Source organism: Petaurus breviceps, unplaced genomic scaffold, assembly GCF_028583685.1.
Source record: "Petaurus breviceps papuanus isolate PSGF00001 unplaced genomic scaffold, PetGlider_PUasm1.0 91133, whole genome shotgun sequence".
In the NCBI taxonomy this organism is placed as follows: domain Eukaryota; kingdom Metazoa; phylum Chordata; class Mammalia; order Diprotodontia; family Petauridae; genus Petaurus; species Petaurus breviceps.
Genome location: NW_027187419.1, coordinates 13,486,329 through 13,507,412, shown reverse-complemented (window position 1 = coordinate 13,507,412; position 21,084 = coordinate 13,486,329). Strand labels below are relative to the sequence as shown.

At 35.8% G+C, this 21,084-nt stretch overlaps 1 protein-coding gene across 1 annotated transcript in view; it reads right to left on the bottom strand.

Annotated features, from left to right (window-relative positions):
* CWF19L2 (CWF19 like cell cycle control factor 2) overlaps positions 1–21,084 on the bottom strand; it is a 158,895-nt gene that overhangs the window by 61,492 nt on the left and 76,319 nt on the right. The window contains exons 11-12 of the mRNA XM_069080361.1: positions 11,101–11,226; positions 7,934–8,071 (exon numbers count right to left, since the gene is read on the bottom strand). Of these exons, the coding sequence (XP_068936462.1) occupies positions 7,934–8,071; positions 11,101–11,226 (264 nt within the window). The remainder of the gene's footprint in view (positions 1–7,933; positions 8,072–11,100; positions 11,227–21,084) is intronic.

Genomic DNA, 21,084 nt, shown 5'->3' with positions numbered 1-21,084 from the left:
AAAAACAACAAGGGTGGCTAGGTGGCACAGTGAATAGAGCACTGGCCCTGGAGTCAGGAAGACCTGAGTTCAAATCCCGCCTCAGACACTTAACACTTACTAGCCATCTGACCTTGGGCAAGTCACTTAATCCCAATTGCCTTGCCTCCCCCCCCAAAAAAAAAGGAAAACTAAAACAACAGATTTGGAGAATAGATCAAGAAGAGATAATATAAAAATAATCAGACTAACTGAAAGTTATGTTCAAAAAAAGAATCTTTTGTTTGTTTGCTTTTTGGAGGGCAATTGGGGTTAAGTGACTTGCCCAAAGTCACATGGCTAGTAAGTATGTCAAGTGTCTGAGGCCGGATTTGAACTCAGGTCCTCCTGACTCTAGTGCCAGTGTTCTATTCACTATGCCACCTAGACGCCCCAAAAAAAGAATCTTGATACTATATTACAAGAAATTTTAAAGAAAATTGTACTGAAGCATTAGAACAAAGGGGGGAAGTAGAAATAGAAAAAACCCACCAACCACCACTTAAAAGAGATCCTATGAGGAAAACTCATAGGAATATCATAGTCAAATTCCAAAATCCCCAGCTCAAGGAAAAATTATTAAAAGCATCAAGATTAAAACAATTTAAACATGATGGTGCCACAATTAGAATTACACAAGACCTAGCAGCAGAAACATTAAAGGACTGCAGGCCTTGGAACACAACATATCTAAGAGCAAAAGAACTGGGGCTCCAGCCAAAAATATCATACCTTGCAAAGTTAACTATTATCTTGAACAAAAAAAAAAATGGACATTTGATAAACTTTCAGAGTTTTAAGATTTTGTTTAAAAAAAAAAAACCTGAACTTATTAGACAATTCTACATACAAGAACCAATATAAACATAAGGTATAAAACAAAGACTGATTATAAGGTATCCATAAGGACAGACTTAATTTTTTATGTATGTAAAATGTAAAATTTATATCTAAGATTATTATTAATAATTGGGCAGTTCATAAGAAAGATTGGGGAGAACCTGGGCATGATATGAATTTAAAAAGTAAAACCATTTAAGAACAGTTAAAAAGGGTAATTATTTTATACAAATGAGGTACAAGAAGAAGAACTGATACATAGGAATTAGATGGGATCAGGATTAAGTGTAAACAGGAAACAATACATATATATTTAGAAAAGTATAGATGTCTTCTAAATTCAGAAGAAATAAAATGGGACAAGGGAGGGATCTTTAGAGGGGAGGATTGAGCGAACAGGTAAATAGGGGTATAGAAGACTTTAGATTTACAGGAACAGGAGGATAGGGGAAGAATCCTTGGAGGGGAGTAGGCAAGTCATAGGAGGGGAAGGTAGTTGGTAAAAATAAAGTAGAGGAGGCAGGAGGGATAGGAAATAATTGATATGCGTATGCATAAAAACAAGGATCAGGAGTAGAATAGGTTAGGGAATGTATATGTCTATATAAATATGTATATACATAAATGTGTATGTATATATCTATAGTTATGAAGAAATATTTAAACCTTATTGTGGCTATCTGAGGGGGTTGGGGAAAGGGGAAAAAAGAACAAAGTAGGGGCGGCCAGGTAGCACAGCCAGTAAGAGCACCAGCTCCAGTGTCAGGATGACCTGGATCAAATCCGGGCTCAGATACTAGGCACCACACCCAGAAATAACTGGCCCTGTAACCTTGAGCAAGTTACTTAACCCCAATTGCTTAAAAAAAAAAAAAAGAACAAAGTAAAAAAGTACACAGCAGAGAACAAAAGAAAACTCAAAAGGAAGCAAAGATGGACAATTCTCAACAGGAGTATTATTTAACATATAGGCTTTCTTGAAATGAAAATTTATTGTTACATATTTTGAATCCTCTCATGTTCTGCTATGCACATGACATGCCTGTATTTCTTTCTAACTTTGTATTTAAGTTCCAATATTTAAGTTTATGATATGTTTTTGTTTCTTTTTTTTTATTCTCTATTTGTGTTCTGGCATTTAAGTCTAAAATAAAATTTTGGGAAAAAAAAAGAAATTTTCCCTAAAAAAGATCCTCCAAAGAGCACTATGTAGAACACATAAAGCTTCAAAAAACTGCAGATCATCCTAAATGAAGTCCATAAATCCTTGAATTTGTTTAGCCTAATTATACAAGAAAAACCAAGTGGATGAAAAATGTATATTATTACCCAGATAAAATGATTTGGTCAAAACAAGAATTCTCTCCGAGATTGTAACAACTTCTATCTGAACTTCTGATCACAATTATATGCCTATGAGCGGCTCCCATGCCTAGAATGCTACCTCACCTAGAATTCTAGATCACTCACTTCAACAGTGAAATATATTTTGACACTGACCAGCTAATTACTGGAAGAGAGTCTTCAAAGTCAGTCAACTTGGTATACTGAGAGCATAGATGAGTTAGAGCAAAGATCAAAATCAACATCACATCAGAAGAATAAAAATAAGGTATTTCTTTATGTGGTTAGAAAAGCTTCAATCTGACCTGCTCAGACAAGCTTGTGTCATTAAAAATAAAAGAAAAATGAATAAAAGTAAAGATATTAACAATGATTTAATATTTGTCATAGAAATTTAAGTAATACAAAACAGTTCCCCTAATAAGGAAACCAAGAGAACAGAAATTACTTCATCCAGGAAATACTTGATCTTACTGATTATTTATTAAGCAAAACAGTGCAGAAAAACAGCAGGGAAAGTAGAAGAGATATAATGATAAGGGAATTTTAAGATCTTCCCTGCTCCTTAACAGGCCTATGTGATCACATGGAGCCCATGGTGGGAGAAGCTTGTTGAATGAGTGAAGCAGGAAGGGTAGAACAGGAACTCAGAGCTGGGAGGGAGAGGGAGCAGATAGGCAGAACAGAGCAGCTAGTGTGAGTGAGAGGGAGGATTTTTGCCTGGGGGAACTTGTTTTGGCTGAGGCCTAACACTGGAAAGACTTGGGGATGTTTGTGTTCCCTGCACTGGTGATGTGTGGATTTTGTCTTTAAAAGAACTGTTGGGGTGTCGGTGCTCCCTGCATTGGCAATGTGTATAAACTTTTTTGTGACTATGATGGATTTGGCTTATTGGTGTTTGAATAAATGTCTTGGTTTTCTCTCAAGGAAGAGAGTCTATTACATATTGAGATTCAAACCTGGGAAAATGTCTGCATATTCATAGCAGCTGCTGTGGGTATCACATTGATGAAATAAAATTTGACCATGCAGAAAATCTGACTTGGACTGGTTTTTTTTTCCATTTTTTTCTTTCTAACTCCAGCACTTAACATAGAGTAAGTACTTAACAAATGCTTGCTGGAATGAACTGAACTAAATGTAACTCAGACAAGTCAAATTCCCAAAGCATTTATAGCTAAAACTAGAAGATGAAAATATAACAGCTTGTTAACAGTGTTTAAATAGCAATCTATTCATATGACCAATGACAAAAGGACCATAATATTTAGAATCTAATTCCCAGGCACATAGTGAGAAATTGAAAATATCACTAAAATATGAGAAAATGAAAATATCACTTAAAAAGATGAAACTGGAAAAAGGAGCAGGACTGAATGAACAAAGTACACACCAAAGAAACCCATGCTGGAAGCAACATAATTCTTCTAAGAAATCAGTATTAAAGGGGGCAGCTAGGTGGCACAGTGAATACAGCACCGGGCCCTGGAGTCAGAAGGACCTGAGTTCAAATCTGACCTCAGACACTTAACACTTACTACCCGTGTGACCTTGGGGGCAAGTCACTTAACCCCAACTGCCCTTCCAAAAAGCAAAAAAAAAAAAAAAATCAATATTAAATATCTTAAAGAAGGGCAAAGACAAGACAAATGTAAAACATTACAGACAGTATTATCACCTCCCAAAAGTTAATCATAGGACATTAAGAACTAATAACATCAAAAACTGACCCATATGCCTATCTCCTCATCTCTATAAAAACATTATGAAGATAATTAACACAAGCATTGAGGGGGTCTTTAATGAAAATATAAGTAAGGAATAAGGAGATTACATTTGATGAAAGGAATATAGACTATAAGACACTGCATCTACTGTCTGCTGATTCCAAAAGAGTATGAGTCAATAAAACAAAACACAATCCCAAAATCCTTTGCTCCAAAAAAAGATTTTCTTATGTATCCACTGAGCTCATTAAATATTATATGAGGGATACAAATATAAAAGTAACTTTGCTAAACAATTATCTAAAAGTGAGGCAAAGAGATAAGTATGCTTGTAGATTGTGAAGGAATGTGAAGGATAACTTGAGCAAAGTTCAAATGGAAGAAAGATTCCCTTCTATTCATTGGATTTAGAGATAAATAGGACCTTAAAGATTATCAGTTTCAACACCCTCAACTAAGATCTCCTCAGTGCTTGTTTGTAGGTGATATTGTGCTGACTGCATCAAGTCCAAGAATACTACATGGCCTCAATAGTGAGATCTGTGACGACTCAAAAAAGATCAACCTAAAGGAAAAATCAAGTGGATTAAAAAAAAAAAATCTATTGTCTATACTAACAATACAGATATGAATGGACAATGTGAGTTAGTCCATCAGCACAGATATATTGGTTAAATCCTATGAAAAGTGAATTGAGTCCAGGTCCAATTGGGAAAAAGACAACAGGAGGGATTGCTCCTGAGACACTATAAACATTTCTTCATAATCCTTGTTGCTCCATGAGCAAAAGAAAAAAAAAGAAAAAAGATAAAAAAGCCTTCATTTTAATTCCAATACTCTCTCAAATACCTGAGAGGTAACTAAAAGTATCTGAAGAAGACAGTATCAAAGGTATGAAAAAAAGCCCCAGACTAAAAAAAGGCGATGAAGACAAGAATATCAGCAACCACACATCTATAAACCTACTTTCCAATCTATATAAAATCTTTGAGAATCATCTTCATGTGCATCCAAAATAACTTCCATAAGGGAACAGGCAGACTTTTGCAAGTGACATTCCAGGGTACCTGACCCATCTTTACCAATATGAAACTGAATGAAAGACGTAGAGAATAAAACATCCCATTGTACTTATTTTGTTGATTATTTTTTGAAAAGCATTTATTTAATTAAATAAAACACAATCTTACAGGTTGTTTCAACAAGTTATCCTCCATTTCTACATTAAAATCATTTAAAATTCCTTGGGAAAAAACTATAAAAAAGAAAACCTGGTTGAATGCAAATCATCTTAAGTGCACAATGGAATACAATATTTTATCAAGTTTATGATGCTTTGATTTTGCTCTACTTAATTTCTATTATCTCGGTCGTTCAGCTGGGAAAGTATTTCACATAAGCACTTATGATCTATTTTTATTTAAGTTACTGGCATACATGCTGAATCTGCCATGATGGTCAAAATCATGTCGTATTTATCTTTATATTTGCCCAAGGACAGAGTATACTCTTCTGTAGATAGGTTTATGAAATTAAAATAGAAACTACACATAAGAATTGTGCAAGGAACAAGAGTGCTTTAAAATTTTTGACCCAGAAGTGTGCTTGTGAATGTCAAGTTAAAATGAACTAATTTTATAAAAATAATCAACTTAAAACACATAAAGATATATGTAAAACTGGTAATGGTTATAAACAGCTTTTGGTACAGAAAAGAATGAACTAGAAATTCTATAACCCACACACCCAAACCTACAAGACAATTTTGTTTAGCAAAAACATCAAAGTTTTCCATTTTCCTTATGGTACTCTAATTTTTATCAGTGTTCTGATTTTACTGAAACTGAACAGAAGACCTTCTTTATATAGCATAAGGTTTCACTAAACTAGGCAAATATGAATGCAACTGTAGTCAAAGCTAACTGCTACACAGCAAAATAGACAATTAATATTCAAAGAGAAAATAAAATAACAACTTATGAAAATGTTCTAAGGCACAGTAACATAAACAGAAGTAGTTATTGACTGTAAATAACAGATAAAGCAATAGATGAGTTAATTCCTAAAAAAAAAATTTTATTAGTGCCTGATGAACTCTAACAGGCCTATTAAGAAGCCACTTGAATTCAGGTCCATCTAAGGTGATTTTTTTTTTAATGGGATGGACAGCAAGTATTTATTAAGCACATAACACATGTTAAGCACCTTACTAAGCACTTTACCAATATTTCATTTGATCCTCATAATAATCCTAGGAGGTAGTTGCATTATTATCCTCATTTTAGAGTTGAAGAAAAGGAGGCAAACAGATTAAATAATTTGCCCAAGACTACACAGCTAGTAAGTGTCTGAGGCTGGATTTGAATACAGGTCTTCTTAACTCCAGCTTCCCATTCAATGCATTACCTAACTGTCTATGGAATTTAAATAACATCTCTCACTTGGCTGCAATACTCTGATAGTTCTCCAATTTCTTCACCAGGTCCCAGGAAGTTGAAAAAACTTCATCATCCTGCAAGTTCCCATCAGGCTTGGTACTCTACCTCATCACCATCTTCTTTCCCTCTTAATGAGAAGCCAAGAACTCCAAAACCTCCATTTAAGGAGGGAGCTCAGTTCCGACATGTTCTGATCTCTTGTGTGCTACTATGGGCCTTCTCTGACTTTTCTACTATATCACCATATCAGTACCTCCTCTCTCTTGTCCCTGTAAATAAATTCTGCTTTTTTTTTAACATTCTTCCATCAGATTGTAAGCCTTTTGAGGGCAGGAATTATTTTTGTTTCTTTTGTATTTGCACCTTCAAAGCTTAGCACAGCACCTGACAGAAAGAAGGCACTTAAATATTTATTAACTGACTTAACATTTTCTTCTACTTCTTATCAAAAATATTTCTAAGGGGCGGCCAGGTAGCACAGCAAGTAAGAGCACCGGCTCCAGTGTTGAGAACACCTGGAGATCGAATCCCGGGCTCAGACACTTAGCACCCACCCAGAAACACCTGGCCGTGTAACCTTGAGCAAGTTACTTAACTCCAATTGCTTAGGGGCGGCCAGGTGGCTCAGCGAGTAAGAGCACCAGTTCCAGTGTTGGGACGACATGGAGATCGAATCCCGGGCTCAGACACTCAGCACCACACCCAGAAATAACTGGCCGTGTAACCTTGAGCAAGTTACTTTAACCCCAATTGCTTTAAAAAAAAAAAAATTTCTATATTCTCTACATCTTTTTCTATTTTGTCTTCAAAGGAGATTTGTTTTACTGGATATTACTTTCGGTTTTTGTCCCCCAAATAAACAAAATTTTAAATTATTATAAGATGTCAAATCCATGAACAAGTCATAAAACTGAGAGAAGTAACAGTTTTTAAACTTAAATTCATACAGGAACAAAAATAAATGTACTCCATTTTATCCTTTTACAACTGCCATTTTTCTCAAACACTGAATTCAGGTCTTTCAGCTTTAATATGCACACATCATTAAGAGGTCTGCATTAGTTAAAGACTTCAAAGAGAGAATATCTTAAAAAGACAAAAAAAAGTTTACACTGTTCATTCTTCATAATAATCTGGTAAATTTCTTTTGTCTTTTCCAATAACTAGAATTCTCACTATCCTAAGCTTCCTAATGCATGACCCAATCCACAATGTTTTCTTCCACCTCCTGTTTACCTGCCAAAAGCTAAAAGGTACAGATCAGACAGAACAGCAGCTTTACTATTTGTGGTCCACTGATAGACATAAAGCAAACCAATGCTATAAACTACATTTTTGATGAACTATATGGAAGGGCAGAATCAGTTCCTCTGCAGAAATTAACATTCATATACTTCCAAGTCCCAGGAAAACCAATCCCCAAAATGTGTTTACTGTTATATAGATATAGCTGTTTTGACAGAGTCAGAAAATAGTAAAATAGTTAACCAATAGAAGAATCTCCAGACTAATTGATGAATAATCCACAAATTGGGCAGGAACCAAAAAAGCCAAGAGCATGCTTACCTTAGATGCCATCTTCATGAAAGTTCTATTTTGATCTTCTGCTGTTCCCATCTTTTCATTTTTAACCAAATCCTTTAAGCTTAAGTCATCATCATCATGAAAATATCTGACTCTCTCCTTATCTATGTGTGTTGTTACCTATGATGAAATGAATAATAACCTTGTGAGAATATGAGAATTTTTCATATATCAAAATAATGAAATAAAAATCCAAACATGACAACGGTCTAATTTACTATAAGATGGTTATAAATTTTTCCTTCCATATCTAATACATTTTGTCTGTAAAATCTAATGTTTGCCCCAGGACCACTTTATGATCATTCTGTTGGCCACTGACAACAGTGGTGAGAGGAACCAATAATAGTTAGAACAGAACTTTAAGGTTTACAAAGTGCTTTACATATGTTATCTCATTTGATCCTCACATCAACCTTGTGAGATAGGCTTTGTTATTATTATCATTTTACAGATGAGGAAACTGAGGCTGAGTAAGTATAAGTGACTTGCCTAGAGGCATACAGCTAGTAAGTATGTGAGGCAGGATTTGAACTCAGGTCTTCCTGAATCAGAATCCAAAGATTATCCATTGTGCCACCTAGGTGTCCCAATACAATGCAAGCAAGTTATCTAACTCTCCAAAATTGTCAATGGCTTTTTCTTCCCCTCTATTAAAAAATTTCTTAAGGCCACAGGATCACATCTTATTCATTATGCCTTTCATTACCTATATACCTAGCAATACCTATCAGGTACATATCAGTACCATTGTACTAGAAATGTCTGTTGAATTGAAACAAATATAGTATTCAGATTCAGGATGGCACAGCTTTAGTATAGACTTAATGTAAGCAGAGAAAGGAAAAGTTTTTAAAATAAAATAAAAACTCACAACAGTAATAACAAATATACATAAAGCACTTGCTATGTGACAGACAATGTCCTGGCTAAACATTTTACAATTATCTCATTTGATCTTCAAACCAATCCTGGGAGGTAGTTTACTATTATTCTCATTTTACATTTCACTAAACTGAAGCAAACATCAAATGACTAGCCCAGAGTCGCACAGCTAACAGCTAATAAGTATCTGAGGCTTCACTTGAATTCAGGTCTTTCTGATTCCAGGCCCAGGGCTCTATACATTACCTACCTTGCTGCCTATTATAATCTTTTATCTATTAGATTACACTGCTCTGCAGCTCTTAATTTCTGTCTCCCATCTGGGCCTGGGAAGAGTTAGTTTATTGATTATAAGACTAATACATAAAGTACTCAAGGTCAGCACAGAAAGGAACATGTGAAAGAAATGGCAAATTATAAAGTACACAATTGGGGGAATAATTCATTTGTTTAGCTTGCCTCTATTCAAATACACTATTCGGAAATGAGTATTTTGCAGGAGAAATTTTAAAATAAATTAACATTTAGGAATTAAGTTTCTTGAAAACAAGACCCATTATTTATAATTCACTTCCATTCTTCACAATATCTTGTGTATTTGGGCCAGACAGCAGCATTCAGTAAATATTTCTTAGTAAACATATAACAATGATTTCAGCAATATGTTTATCTTTTCTTTGACCATTAATTATATTGTAAATAATATGTATCTATAACCATCTGAAAATGAGTAACATACATCTTTATTTTATATAAATGTCAGAGGAGATAAGGATAGCAATCATAAGTTACCTCATCATTCAACTGAAACTGCTATCTCCAAAATTATCAACGATCACTTAATTGTCAAGTGTAATAGTCTTTTCTCAATACTCTTCCTTCCTGACCTCTATGCAGCCTCTGACACTGTCAATCACCATTTTCTCCTTGACATTCTTTCTCTTTTCTCTAGGTTTTCATGACAGTAGTCTCTCTTGTTCTGCCTTCGACCTGTCTGACTATTCCTTCTCAGTTTCCTTTGCAGGATCCATATCCAGGTCATACCTGATAATAATGGGTATCATTCAAAACTCTGTCCTGGGCCTTCTCTTCTTCCACTATATTATTTTGTTTTGGTGATCTCATCAATTCCCATGGAATCAACCAACACCTCTATGCAGATAGTTCTCAAATATATTTATCCACCTCTAACCTCTTTCCTGACCTCCAGTCTCATATCTCCTACTGCCCCATAAACATCTCGGAGTGGATATTGCAGATATCTTAAATTCAATATGACCAAAAGTGAATTCATTATCTTTCTTCCCAATCCCTCTCCTCTTCCAAACTTTCCTGTGACTTTAAAGGGTACCACTATCCTCCCACTCACCCAAGCATTCAACCTAAGTGTCATCCTCAACTTTTATCCACTTTCTCTCATTCCCCATATGCATTCAGTTGTCAATTACAATCAATACTACCTTCCCAACATCTCTCATATATTCCTCTGTTTGTCTTGTGACACTGCCACCATCCTGACAGAAGCCCTCATCACATCATACCTGGACTACTGCAATAGCCTAATTGGTCTTCCTGTCTATAAACATCAATAACACACTATATCATGAAGAGAATTATATAAACTCTTCTACTTATAAATACTCCACTGCAGTTACCTGAAATCAGGAAACTAAAATAGACAATAATTATGACATAAAGTTTTTTTAATATATTTAATATCTCTACAAAAATAACCATTAGTAATTTTAAGTAATTCCAGCTACTGGTTTAAGTCTTTGCAATTAAATTTTTAAACAAACATCTCTGACAAAAAAATTAAAAATTCCTTAAGTAGTTTCCTTTTTTGGTTTACATTTAAATAATGCCTCTAGAAATCATTAGAAAAGGGAAATGTGCACTACCTTTAAAAAAATCTTTAAATTAACCCAGAGTTATTTTGTTAATTTCTGGTATAAACATTTGAAAGTTTCCTTTCAAAAAAGAAAAAGAAAAAAATTCCATGGCAGCAAAAATTTCATAGTAATTTGATTAAAAAATTAAGCCATGGGGGTGGCCAGGTGGCACAGTGAGTAAGAGCACTGGCTCCAGAGTCGGGATGACCTAGGATCGAATCTGGGCTCAGATACTTAGCACCACACCCAGAAATAACTGGTCGTGTAACCCTGAGCAAATTACTTAACCCCAATTGCTTTAAAAAAAAAAATTAAGCCTTGAACAAACCAGGACTTTTTCCCTAATAAGCAAAGGTCTTGTATTAAAATTACCATCTGCTTTTTCCTTCTTCCTTCCTTGTGTTCCGATGATATTCCTGGTGCACTCACAGGCCACATCCTTCCAGAATGATCTGTTCTGACAAGGACCACCTCTTGTTCTTCCTGCAAGCTTTTACCCTGTTATTAGGTACAGAGATAAATTAAAAATATAGGACTGAGAATTTTTTTTTCTTAAATGCTTTAAAAAAAAATAAAATTAAGGCTCCATGTAAATTTTGTGTATTTTCTTAAGCTTCATAACATGCAATTATAATTTCACAATGGCAATGAAAAATATGTACACGGTCTTTCATCTTAATATAAATACGAGATGGCAGGAGGGAAAGGAAATCTGAGCTTCACTGTGACATAAAAAATACATGCACTGAAATAAAAAGTCTGAAAAACTTCTATTTATACTTACGTTAAGCATTTACTAAATATAACGCACTTTCTGGACATTGTGTATGAATTTTCATCATTTTTCCCTGAAAGCAATTTTTTGCAAACACCTCTTTATTTTTAAAATTAAACCAAAGGAAAAATCGCAGCAAAGAATCAAGAACTGAGAAATTGTGATGATTTTCCAAGTAACTTTCTTTTGAGGTGTAAAAGTTTGGACATATTTCTCACATAATTCAAATGGCAGGATTAAGAGCTGTACAACATGTATATATTTCTTCACAAACTGGTTGGCAAAAGCATGGATTTCACAATATATGTCATGAGTGACTTAAAATATATTGTGGACAGAAAAAGCACTAGAAAATTTTTGACACAGAATTATGTTGAGATCAATAGTAAGCCACTCTCCCGGCTCTCCTCCTCCACTCGATCCTAGCCTCTTCTCAGTTCCTTGATGGATTCTTTCCCAAGGTACTATACTCAACATTTTTTCCTTTCCCACTACACTCTCTCTAAGCAAACTCATTCCTGTCCATGTTTCAATCACCTGTAGAGAAATGATTTTCTGATTTATATCTCCAGCCCTTCCCTCTCAAACTACAGGCTATTATCTCTAATGACCTACATGACATTTCCAAGTGTATATCCAACAGTCACTTCAAATTCAGCACATATAAAAGCCAAACTCACTACCTTTTCTAAAAAAAAAAAAATATTCCTCCCCTACTTACTTCACCATTTTTATTAATGGCACTGCCATTTTATCTAGTTGTCCATGTTATAACTTATCTTTATTTCCTTTCCTCACTTCTCCAACAATACAATACCAATTCTACAAGATCAACTGTCCTATCTTCTTGATTCTCAGAATCATTACACTAAGACAAGTTTTCACTGTCTCCAATCTGTACTACTCCAACAGCCTCCTAATGTTTTCCTGCCTCACTACTTTTCTTCCTTCAATTCATCTTTCCAACTCCTGCTTGACATTTGATTATGTCATTCCTCTATTTAAAAATCTACCAGGAGCAGTTAGATGGCACAATGAATAGAGCACCGGCCCTAGAGTCAGCAGGACCTGAGTTCAAATTTGGCTTCAGACACTTAAAACAAAAACTAGCCATGTGACCTTGGGCAAGTCACTTAACCCCAACTGCCCTCCAAAAAGCAAAAAATAAAAATCTTTCAAATTGCTTCCTATTGCCTAGCAAGGAAAATTCAAAACTCTGATCTGGCATTCAAACTCTTAAATTTGTTGTCATCTACCTTTCTAGCATTATCTACTATTCTTCAAATACTATATACTGCAACCATACTGGCCTTCCCACAGATCTCCAAAATACCCTAAACTTCTCACCTCCATATTTTGTTCCTGGTGCTCTCTATGACTAAAATGTGCTAATTCTACTTTATGTGTTGGCTTCTTACCTATTCTTTAAATCCTAACTGAAATGCAACCTTCTATTCTCGTCCTTCCTGCTGCTAATCATCCTCCCTGGAGATCTGAACCTTTCTAATGTGCTTGTATTACTGAGCATGATAGCTAGACAGACAGAGAGACAGGCTGACAGATAGATAAATGAATGGATTGATATAGATAGACAGATGTTTATGTGTCACCCCCTGACTCTAATGTAGGTTCCATGAGGGCAAGAGCAAGAGCCAAAATTTTGTGGCCTTTCCACAATACTTAAAACAGAATTTTTCACCTCCCCTTCCCCCCCCCAAAATGTGGTTTACATGGAACTGAGAAACACTTGCCATAACACAATCAATGCAATTAAGTTAAAGGAACACATCAAGTGCGGGTGAGAGGAATGGGTGTGTGAAATTTTTCAACAAATATCTCTAATGGAGTTCTCAAGCTCTCCAAGATATAGAGGATACTAATAAAAATATATAATACAAAAATGTTTGAAGGATTTGGTTAAACAATTTCAACTTAATGAACGACCATATGAAAGACTTGCTTCACATCATTAATCATAAAAGAAATTCAAATAAAAACGACTTAGATTTTTATCTCATACCAACAAAGTGGAAAGAATGACAAAAGTTGGGAAGTCAATGTTAGAGCAATTATTGGAAGGTTAAGCACATTAATGCATTGTTGGTGAAGCTATAAACTGATCCAGTTATTCTGTAAATAAATCTGAATTTAGCTAAGTAATTTAAAATGCCTATAACATTTGAGCAAGGGACCCCATAGCTAGGTGTATACAAGGAGAGAAAGGTACAAAATTCACCCAGATATTTTTTAGCTGTACCTTTTATGATAGCAAATAACTAGAAACAATTAGATGACCACAATGATAACTAGCATTCACAAAAAACTTTGTTATTCAATTGCTTCAGTTATGTCCAACTCTTCATAACCTTATTTTTTTTTTTTTTAGTTTTCTTGGCAAAGATACTGGAGTGGTTTGTCATGTCCTTCTCCAGCTCATTTTACAAATGAAGAAACTAAGACAAAAAAAAAAGATTAAGTGACTTGCCCAGGGTCACAAAGTTAGTCTGAGATCACATTTGAACTCAGGTCTTCCTCACTCCAGGTCTGCTCTATCTACTGCTCCACCTAGCCTGCAGAGAAAACACCAGGGCAGCAGTTCCAAAATGAAGGGGAGCCTACAGTTCTGTCACTATACCAAAGGGCTGAGTCAAGCAGCAATCTAATCTTGCTCAAACCCAAATCCAGATCAGGTACTTGCAGAGCTCAGACCAGCAGGGACAGCAATCAGTCTCTGCCCTGGATCAAATCATTCTGGGCATAATGAAAGTTTGCAGGTCCCCAATTTGTCCCTGAGATCCTACAATGAAACAACACTCAATACCATACAAAAAAAAAATAGGCATAGGACCAATTCAGACATTCTCTGCACAGGTGTGTAATGGTAAGAGAATTTGAAGTTCTTTCCTGCCCCTTAATAAGACAAAGTGCATTTGAGGATCTTCCCTGATTTGAAAATATACTCTCCTCCTAAATAGGCTCAATGTAGTCACATAGAGCCTGGAGTGGGAGGAGTTTGCTAAAAGATGGAGCTGAGTCCAACAGGAGAAGCTTGCTTAGGGGAGGCTGCTTTTTAGGAAGGCTCACACCTTGTTACTTTGTAATTAGACAGTGGGTCACAAGGCTTGTGATATTCTCTGACTCTGGAGAAGACTACATATAACCTCTGAGGAAAGGTTTTGCTTTGGGGCTCACTTATGGGGAGAATTGTGTGATTTGACCAGATGAGACTCTGGGCAGAGGTTGAGCCCCCCGGCTTTAAAAACCCAGATGCTTTTCCTTCTGGTAACTAACTGTGTGTATGTGATGGTCAGACAGCTAGAAGCCCTGTCTGTTTAAATGTGTTATTTTCTCTGTCTGTATTTTTTGGCTGCTTTTAACTTCTGTTTGTATTTTCTCTGAAGTTCAGGGTGCTGACTTTTTCCCCTGAACTAGGTAAATTATTTATATACACACACACACATACACACACACGTATGTATGTATGTATGTATGTATGTATGTATGTATGTATATGTCTAATTAAAGTGATCTGAGTAGCTTTCCTTTAGAAAAGCAGATGAAAGAACCTGTGCTATCAGACATCCTGGGTATGCTTGGGTGCTTGCTGCTACAAAGTGTGATAGAATCCACCACAAAAATAAAATCTGAAGAATGAACAAAACAAAAGAAGCATTCCACAATAAAGAGCTATTATGGTAACAGGGACACGCAAGACAAAGAGTAACTGAAATGTCCAAAACCTTTTAACCAGAGATCCCACATTGGGTATATACTCCAAAGGGGCCAAAAATATACAGGAAGGTCTAAATGAATGTCCAAAATGCTTATGGAAGGGCTTTTTGTGGTAGAACAGAACCAGAAACAAAGTAGATATCCACTGATTAGGGATAGACAAATTAGGCTAGGCAAATTATGGCAAATAAAAGTAATGAAATTTTACTACTCAGTTAAGAAATGATGAACATAAAGACTGCAGCAATGCATGATACACAGAAAGACATATAAAAGTGAAAGAAGCAGAACCAGGAAAGCAAGCACCTGGAGAAGGCAGGGATGGGAGTAGACAATAGCTTTCTTCAGGCATCTCTAGGACTGTCATGTAGAAGACAGTGTGTTAGTAAAGGGCAATTTTATGGGTCAGATGATAGGCAAGGCAATTTTAGGGGGAAAAACGATTTCTCTCTTTCAAAAATATTTCTGTAATTATTTTGCATCAAGAATGTTACCTTATACTCAGGAAAACCAACATTCAAATCCCACATCTGACAGTTACATAGCTGTGTAATCATGGATAAGTTACATAACATCCCTGCCCTTTGATTTTCTCATCTGCAGAACGGGAATAATGCTAGTAACCTCTAGTAAGCCTAAATCTCATGGTTATTGTAAGGTTCAAATTGAAATAAGGAATTGAAAGCACTTTTAAAAAATTTAGTATTCTACAAAACAGTTATTCCAAAAAAAATTGTCTCAACACCTAGATAGTACCAAAATAAATGTCAACAAACTCCTCAGCATAAAATGTAAATGTAATTACAATAATCAATGTAAACAAAGACTCTGCATTTATATCATGATGATACATAATATTATTAATGTATATTTAGGAAAATGGGAAGAGAAAAATGTCACATTTCAAATATTTTACTTCAAATTTTAGTGGAAAGGTCATTTTTTCATCATTAAATAAGATTTTTAAAGGTAATCACTAATATTCTAAAGCATGAGTTTTGATCATACTGTAATGAAACATGAATATATAATGGTATTTTTTCTTTGTAATGCCAAGTTATTATTCCACCTTACTACCCTTTGATAGGTCCATGTCTCATTAACAACTTTTCTGGATCTAATAAATTTGCAATGTTCCCTAGAACTTAGAATTATTCTGCTTATTCATCCCTAGTTATTGTATTTCTATACTCAAATCTTAAGAGAAAAATATGAGGTCCCTTAAAATACAGTGATACAGAAAGAAAAAGAACATCTATACTTTCTTTTTTTAATATTTTTAAATTAAATTTTATGTTTATTTTTAGTTTACATCATTCATTTCCACGATTTTGAGTTAGAAATTTTCTCCCCTTCTTTCCCCAACCCACCACCCGAAAACGGCTATCTCACTACATATTCCCTCCCCCAATCTGCTCTCTCCTATATCCTCCCCATGCACCCTCCGACTTTCTGGTAGGGCAAGATGCATCTCCATACCCCAGTGGCTATATATCTTATTTCTGAGTTGCATGTAAAGAATAAAAATGATAATAATTCTTTAAAAAATTTTGATTTTAAAACTTTGAATTCCAGATTCTTTTCCTTCCTCCCTCGTCACCCCCCATTACTAGGAAGATAAGCAATTCAATATAGGTTGTACATGTGAAGTTACACAAAACATTTCTATAGTGGATGATTTCTATAGTGGTGAAAGACTGGCTATATTTCCCTCCATCCCCCTATCCCACCCCCCACTTATTCTATTCTCTACTTTGACCCTGTATCTTTTCAAAAGTATGTGCTTCTAACTATCCTTCCCCCCAACCTGCGCTCCCCTCCATCATCTCCCCTCTCATCCCCTACCCCCGTCCCACTCTCCTAAAGGGTAAGACACCCAATTTAGTGTATATGTCATTCGCTCCCTAAGCCAAATTCAACAAGAGTAAGGTTGACCCATTCCCTTTTGCCTTCCTGTTCTTCTCCTCCATTGTAACAGTTCTCCTCTTCTGCATGAGATAATTTACCACACTCTGTCTCCATCTCCTCCCATTATATTCTTCCTTCACCTCTCACTTTCACCTTTTAAATAACATCCCTTACTATTCCATTGATCCTATGCCCTCTGTCCATGTATACGTGTACACATACATACACACTCGCATATATATTCATATGAACATATACGCTCCTATATAGTCATATATACATATATATACATATTTATATTCCCTCCTCATACTGAGAAAAGTTTCATAAGTTACAATTACTGTTTTTCCATGTAGGCATATAAAAAAGTTTAACTTTTATAAGTTCCTTATGATTTCTTTTCCCTGTTTACCTTCTCATGCTTTTCTTGCTTCTTGTATTTGAATGTCAAATTTTCTATTCAACTCTGATTTTTTCATCAAGAATGTTTGAAAGTCCTCTACTTCACTGAATGACCATATTTTCCCCTGAAACATGATACTCAGTTTTGCTAGGAAGGCAATTCTTGGCTTTAATCCTAGCTCCTTTGATTTCGAGAATATCATATTCCATATCATATTCTAGTAGAAGCTACTAGATCTTGTGTTATCCTGATTGTGTTTCCACAATATTCAAGTTGTTTCTTCCTGGCTGCTTGTAATATTTTCTCCTTGATCTGGGAACTCTGGAACCTGGCTATAATATTCCTAGGAATTTTCTTTTGGGGATTTTTTCAAGAGGTGATCGGCAATCAGGATAACCCAGGATCTGGCAGCTTCTACACTGAGGGATCAAAGGGCTTGGAATGTGATATTCCGGAGGTCAAGGGAGCTGGGATTAATTCAGTGGAATACAGGACTTTCAAGCATTCTTGCTGAAAAAACCAGAGTTGAATAGAAAATTTGACATTCAGATACAAGAAGGAAGAGAAGCATAAGAAGGTAAACAGGGAAAAGAAATCCTAAGGAACTTATCAAAGTTGAACTATTAACATTCCTACATGGAAAAACAATAATTGTAACTTATGAAACTTTTCTCAGTAGTTGAAAAGATTAGAAATATATATATGTCTATATATGAAGGTATATGGACATATGAATACATATGTGAATGCATGTATATATGTTTACAGGTATACATAGAGAGAGGGCACAGGACCAATTTAACAGGAAGGGATGATACTTAAAAGGTGAAATTAAGAGGTGAGAGGAATATAATGAGAGGAGCAGAGGTGATCAGTGGCTTCTTTCAACCTCTATTTTGCCCTCTATTTCTAAAATATCACGGCAATTTTCCTTGAGAATTTCTTGAAGGATGATTTCTAGGTTTTTTTTTTTAAGCAATTGGGGTTAAGTAACTTGCTCAAGCTTACACGGCCAGTTATTTCTGGGTGTGGTGCTAAGTATCAGAGTCCGGATTCGATCCCAGGTCATCCCAACTCTGGGGCCGGTGCTCTTACTCACTGTGTTACCTGGCCACCCCCTAGGTTCTTTTTTTGATCATGGCTTGCAGGTAGTCTAATAATTTTAAAATTATCTCTCCTGGATCTATTTGCTAGGTCAGTGTTTTTCCAATGAGATATTTCACATTGTCTTCTATTTTTTCATTTTTTTAGATATGTTTAATAGTACCTTGATTTCTCATAAAGTCATTAACTTTCATTTGCTCCAATCTAATTCTGAAGGAATTATTCTCTTCAGTGAGCTTTTGAGATTCTTTTTCCATCTGGCAAATTCAGCTTTTTAAGGCATTCTTCTCCTCATTGGCTTTTTGGGCCTCTTTTCCCATTTGAGTTAATCTATTTTTTAAGGTATTATTTTCTTCAGTCAGGTTGTTGACTCTCTTTTTCATAATTTTCTTGCATATTTTCATTTCTCTTCCCAATTTTTCCTCCACTTCTCTTACTTGATTTTCAAAGTCATTCTTGAGCTCCTCCACGGCCTGTAACCAATTCATATTTTCCTTGGAAGCTTTTGATGCAGGAGTTCTGACTTCATTGTCTTCCTCCCGTTCTATGCTTTGATCCTTTTTGTCCAAAAATAAGGAATCTAAAGTTGGATTGCTGTGCTTGCTTTGCTTCCTTTGCTTGCTCATGTTGCCACTCAATTACTTGACTTTTGAGTTCTTTGTCACAGTAGAACTCTGCTTCCAGAGGGGAGAGCTTTGTCCCAAATCACTGGGGTTTTCACAGCTGCTGGAGCTATTAGGGAGGCTCTGTTTCTACAGCTCCCACACGCTCTGGCTCACTGGTCACACACACCTCAGGACCACCACATAAGACCACAATCCAGAGCCAGGCAGTTTAAAGCAAGAGTGATTACCCTCTGAATGGTCACTTTCCCCGCCACCATGATCTGCAGGCCGGGAGCTCTAAAGCAGCCGCATAGAGGTGGCTGCATAGCTGCTGTGCCTCAGCCGCTTCTCACTCTGGGGGCAGAGGCTGGACCGCACCTCCATCCTCCCCCAATACCAACAGAATTCTACACTGATTTTTTATTTTGTCTTGGCATTTATGGGCTGATATTTCTGGAAACCGCCCCTGTTGCTAGTGATTTACTCTCCTGAGGTCCGCTCCAGCTGCTACTGGTCAGGGCCGCCCAGGGGCTAAAACTGCAGGCTCACATGGGGCTGGGTTCGGCTCCCAGCCTGCTGCGATAGACCCTTCCTGTCCACCTGCCAGACTGCCTTTAGTGGGAGATTTGTTTCTGTCATTTTGTGAGTTCTGCAGCTCTAAAATTTGTTTAGTCATATTTTATAGGTATTTGAGGTAGTTATCGTGGGAGCTCATGGAGTTTTCCTACTTCTACGCAGCCATCTTGGCTCCGCTCCCACATCTTTACTTTCTATAAAGGGAGTAAAGAATCTTTTGAGAGCAAAACTTAAAGAGCAATCAAAATAATTTCATAAAATATTTGTATTACAAATATTGTCATTTATACTCATGAATGATATGTCTACTTTCCCATCTGTATAATTTCTTTGAAAGAATAGTTTAAATATGAAACAAGGAAATATTTGATAAAAAAAGTGAACTTCTATAATACAGATTTTTAATAATAGAAGTTTTTCTATTTGTTGTTATTGTTGTTCAGTCATTTCAGTCATGTCTGACTCTTCATGACTTCATTTGGGGTTTTCTTGGCAAAGATTCTAGCTCTCTTTTACAAATAAGGAAACTGTGGAAAACAGGTTAAGTGACTTGCCCAGTGTTACACTGCTAGTAAATGTCTGAGGCTACATTTGAACTCAGGTCTTCCTGACTCCAGGCCAACACTCTACCCACTGTGCCACCTAACAGATGTTCTATACCAGCCTATATCTTTACAATCATACAAGTGACAGGGAGACAAGATCCCACTACACCTAATATGCATAGATTTCTTAAGTGAAATTTTATCAATTTTTTTTGCTTTTACACTGCCTAAACTTTTTACATTTCTCCCCTCCATCTTCCCAGACAGCAGAATTTTTTTAAAGCACAAGAGACAAAAAATACATCCAAAAAAAATCTGACTGCATATATAAACCCTTCGTCTGCAGACCTACCAACTCTGAAAAGAAGTGGGGAATGTATCTTTGTATATAAAGCTGTTTCTTTACAATTTTGCAACATTCATTTTTTATTGTTTTATGGTGGTTGCTACTCTCATTCACATTATTGTGACTGTTGTGTATACTGTTTTCTTGGTTCTGCTTTCTTCATTTTTTTACCACTTTATGTAAGTATTTCCATGCTTCTACATTCATACTTATCATTTCTTATAATACAGTGTATGTTAGGAGGATTTGTCTATCCTTCTTAGAGTTTAGTTTCTCAGGATCCATGGCCATGGGAATGTCTAGTTTCCAGATGTTTGATGATAACTCTCAGAAGAGCCCCAAGGATTCTAGATAGTAGTTCC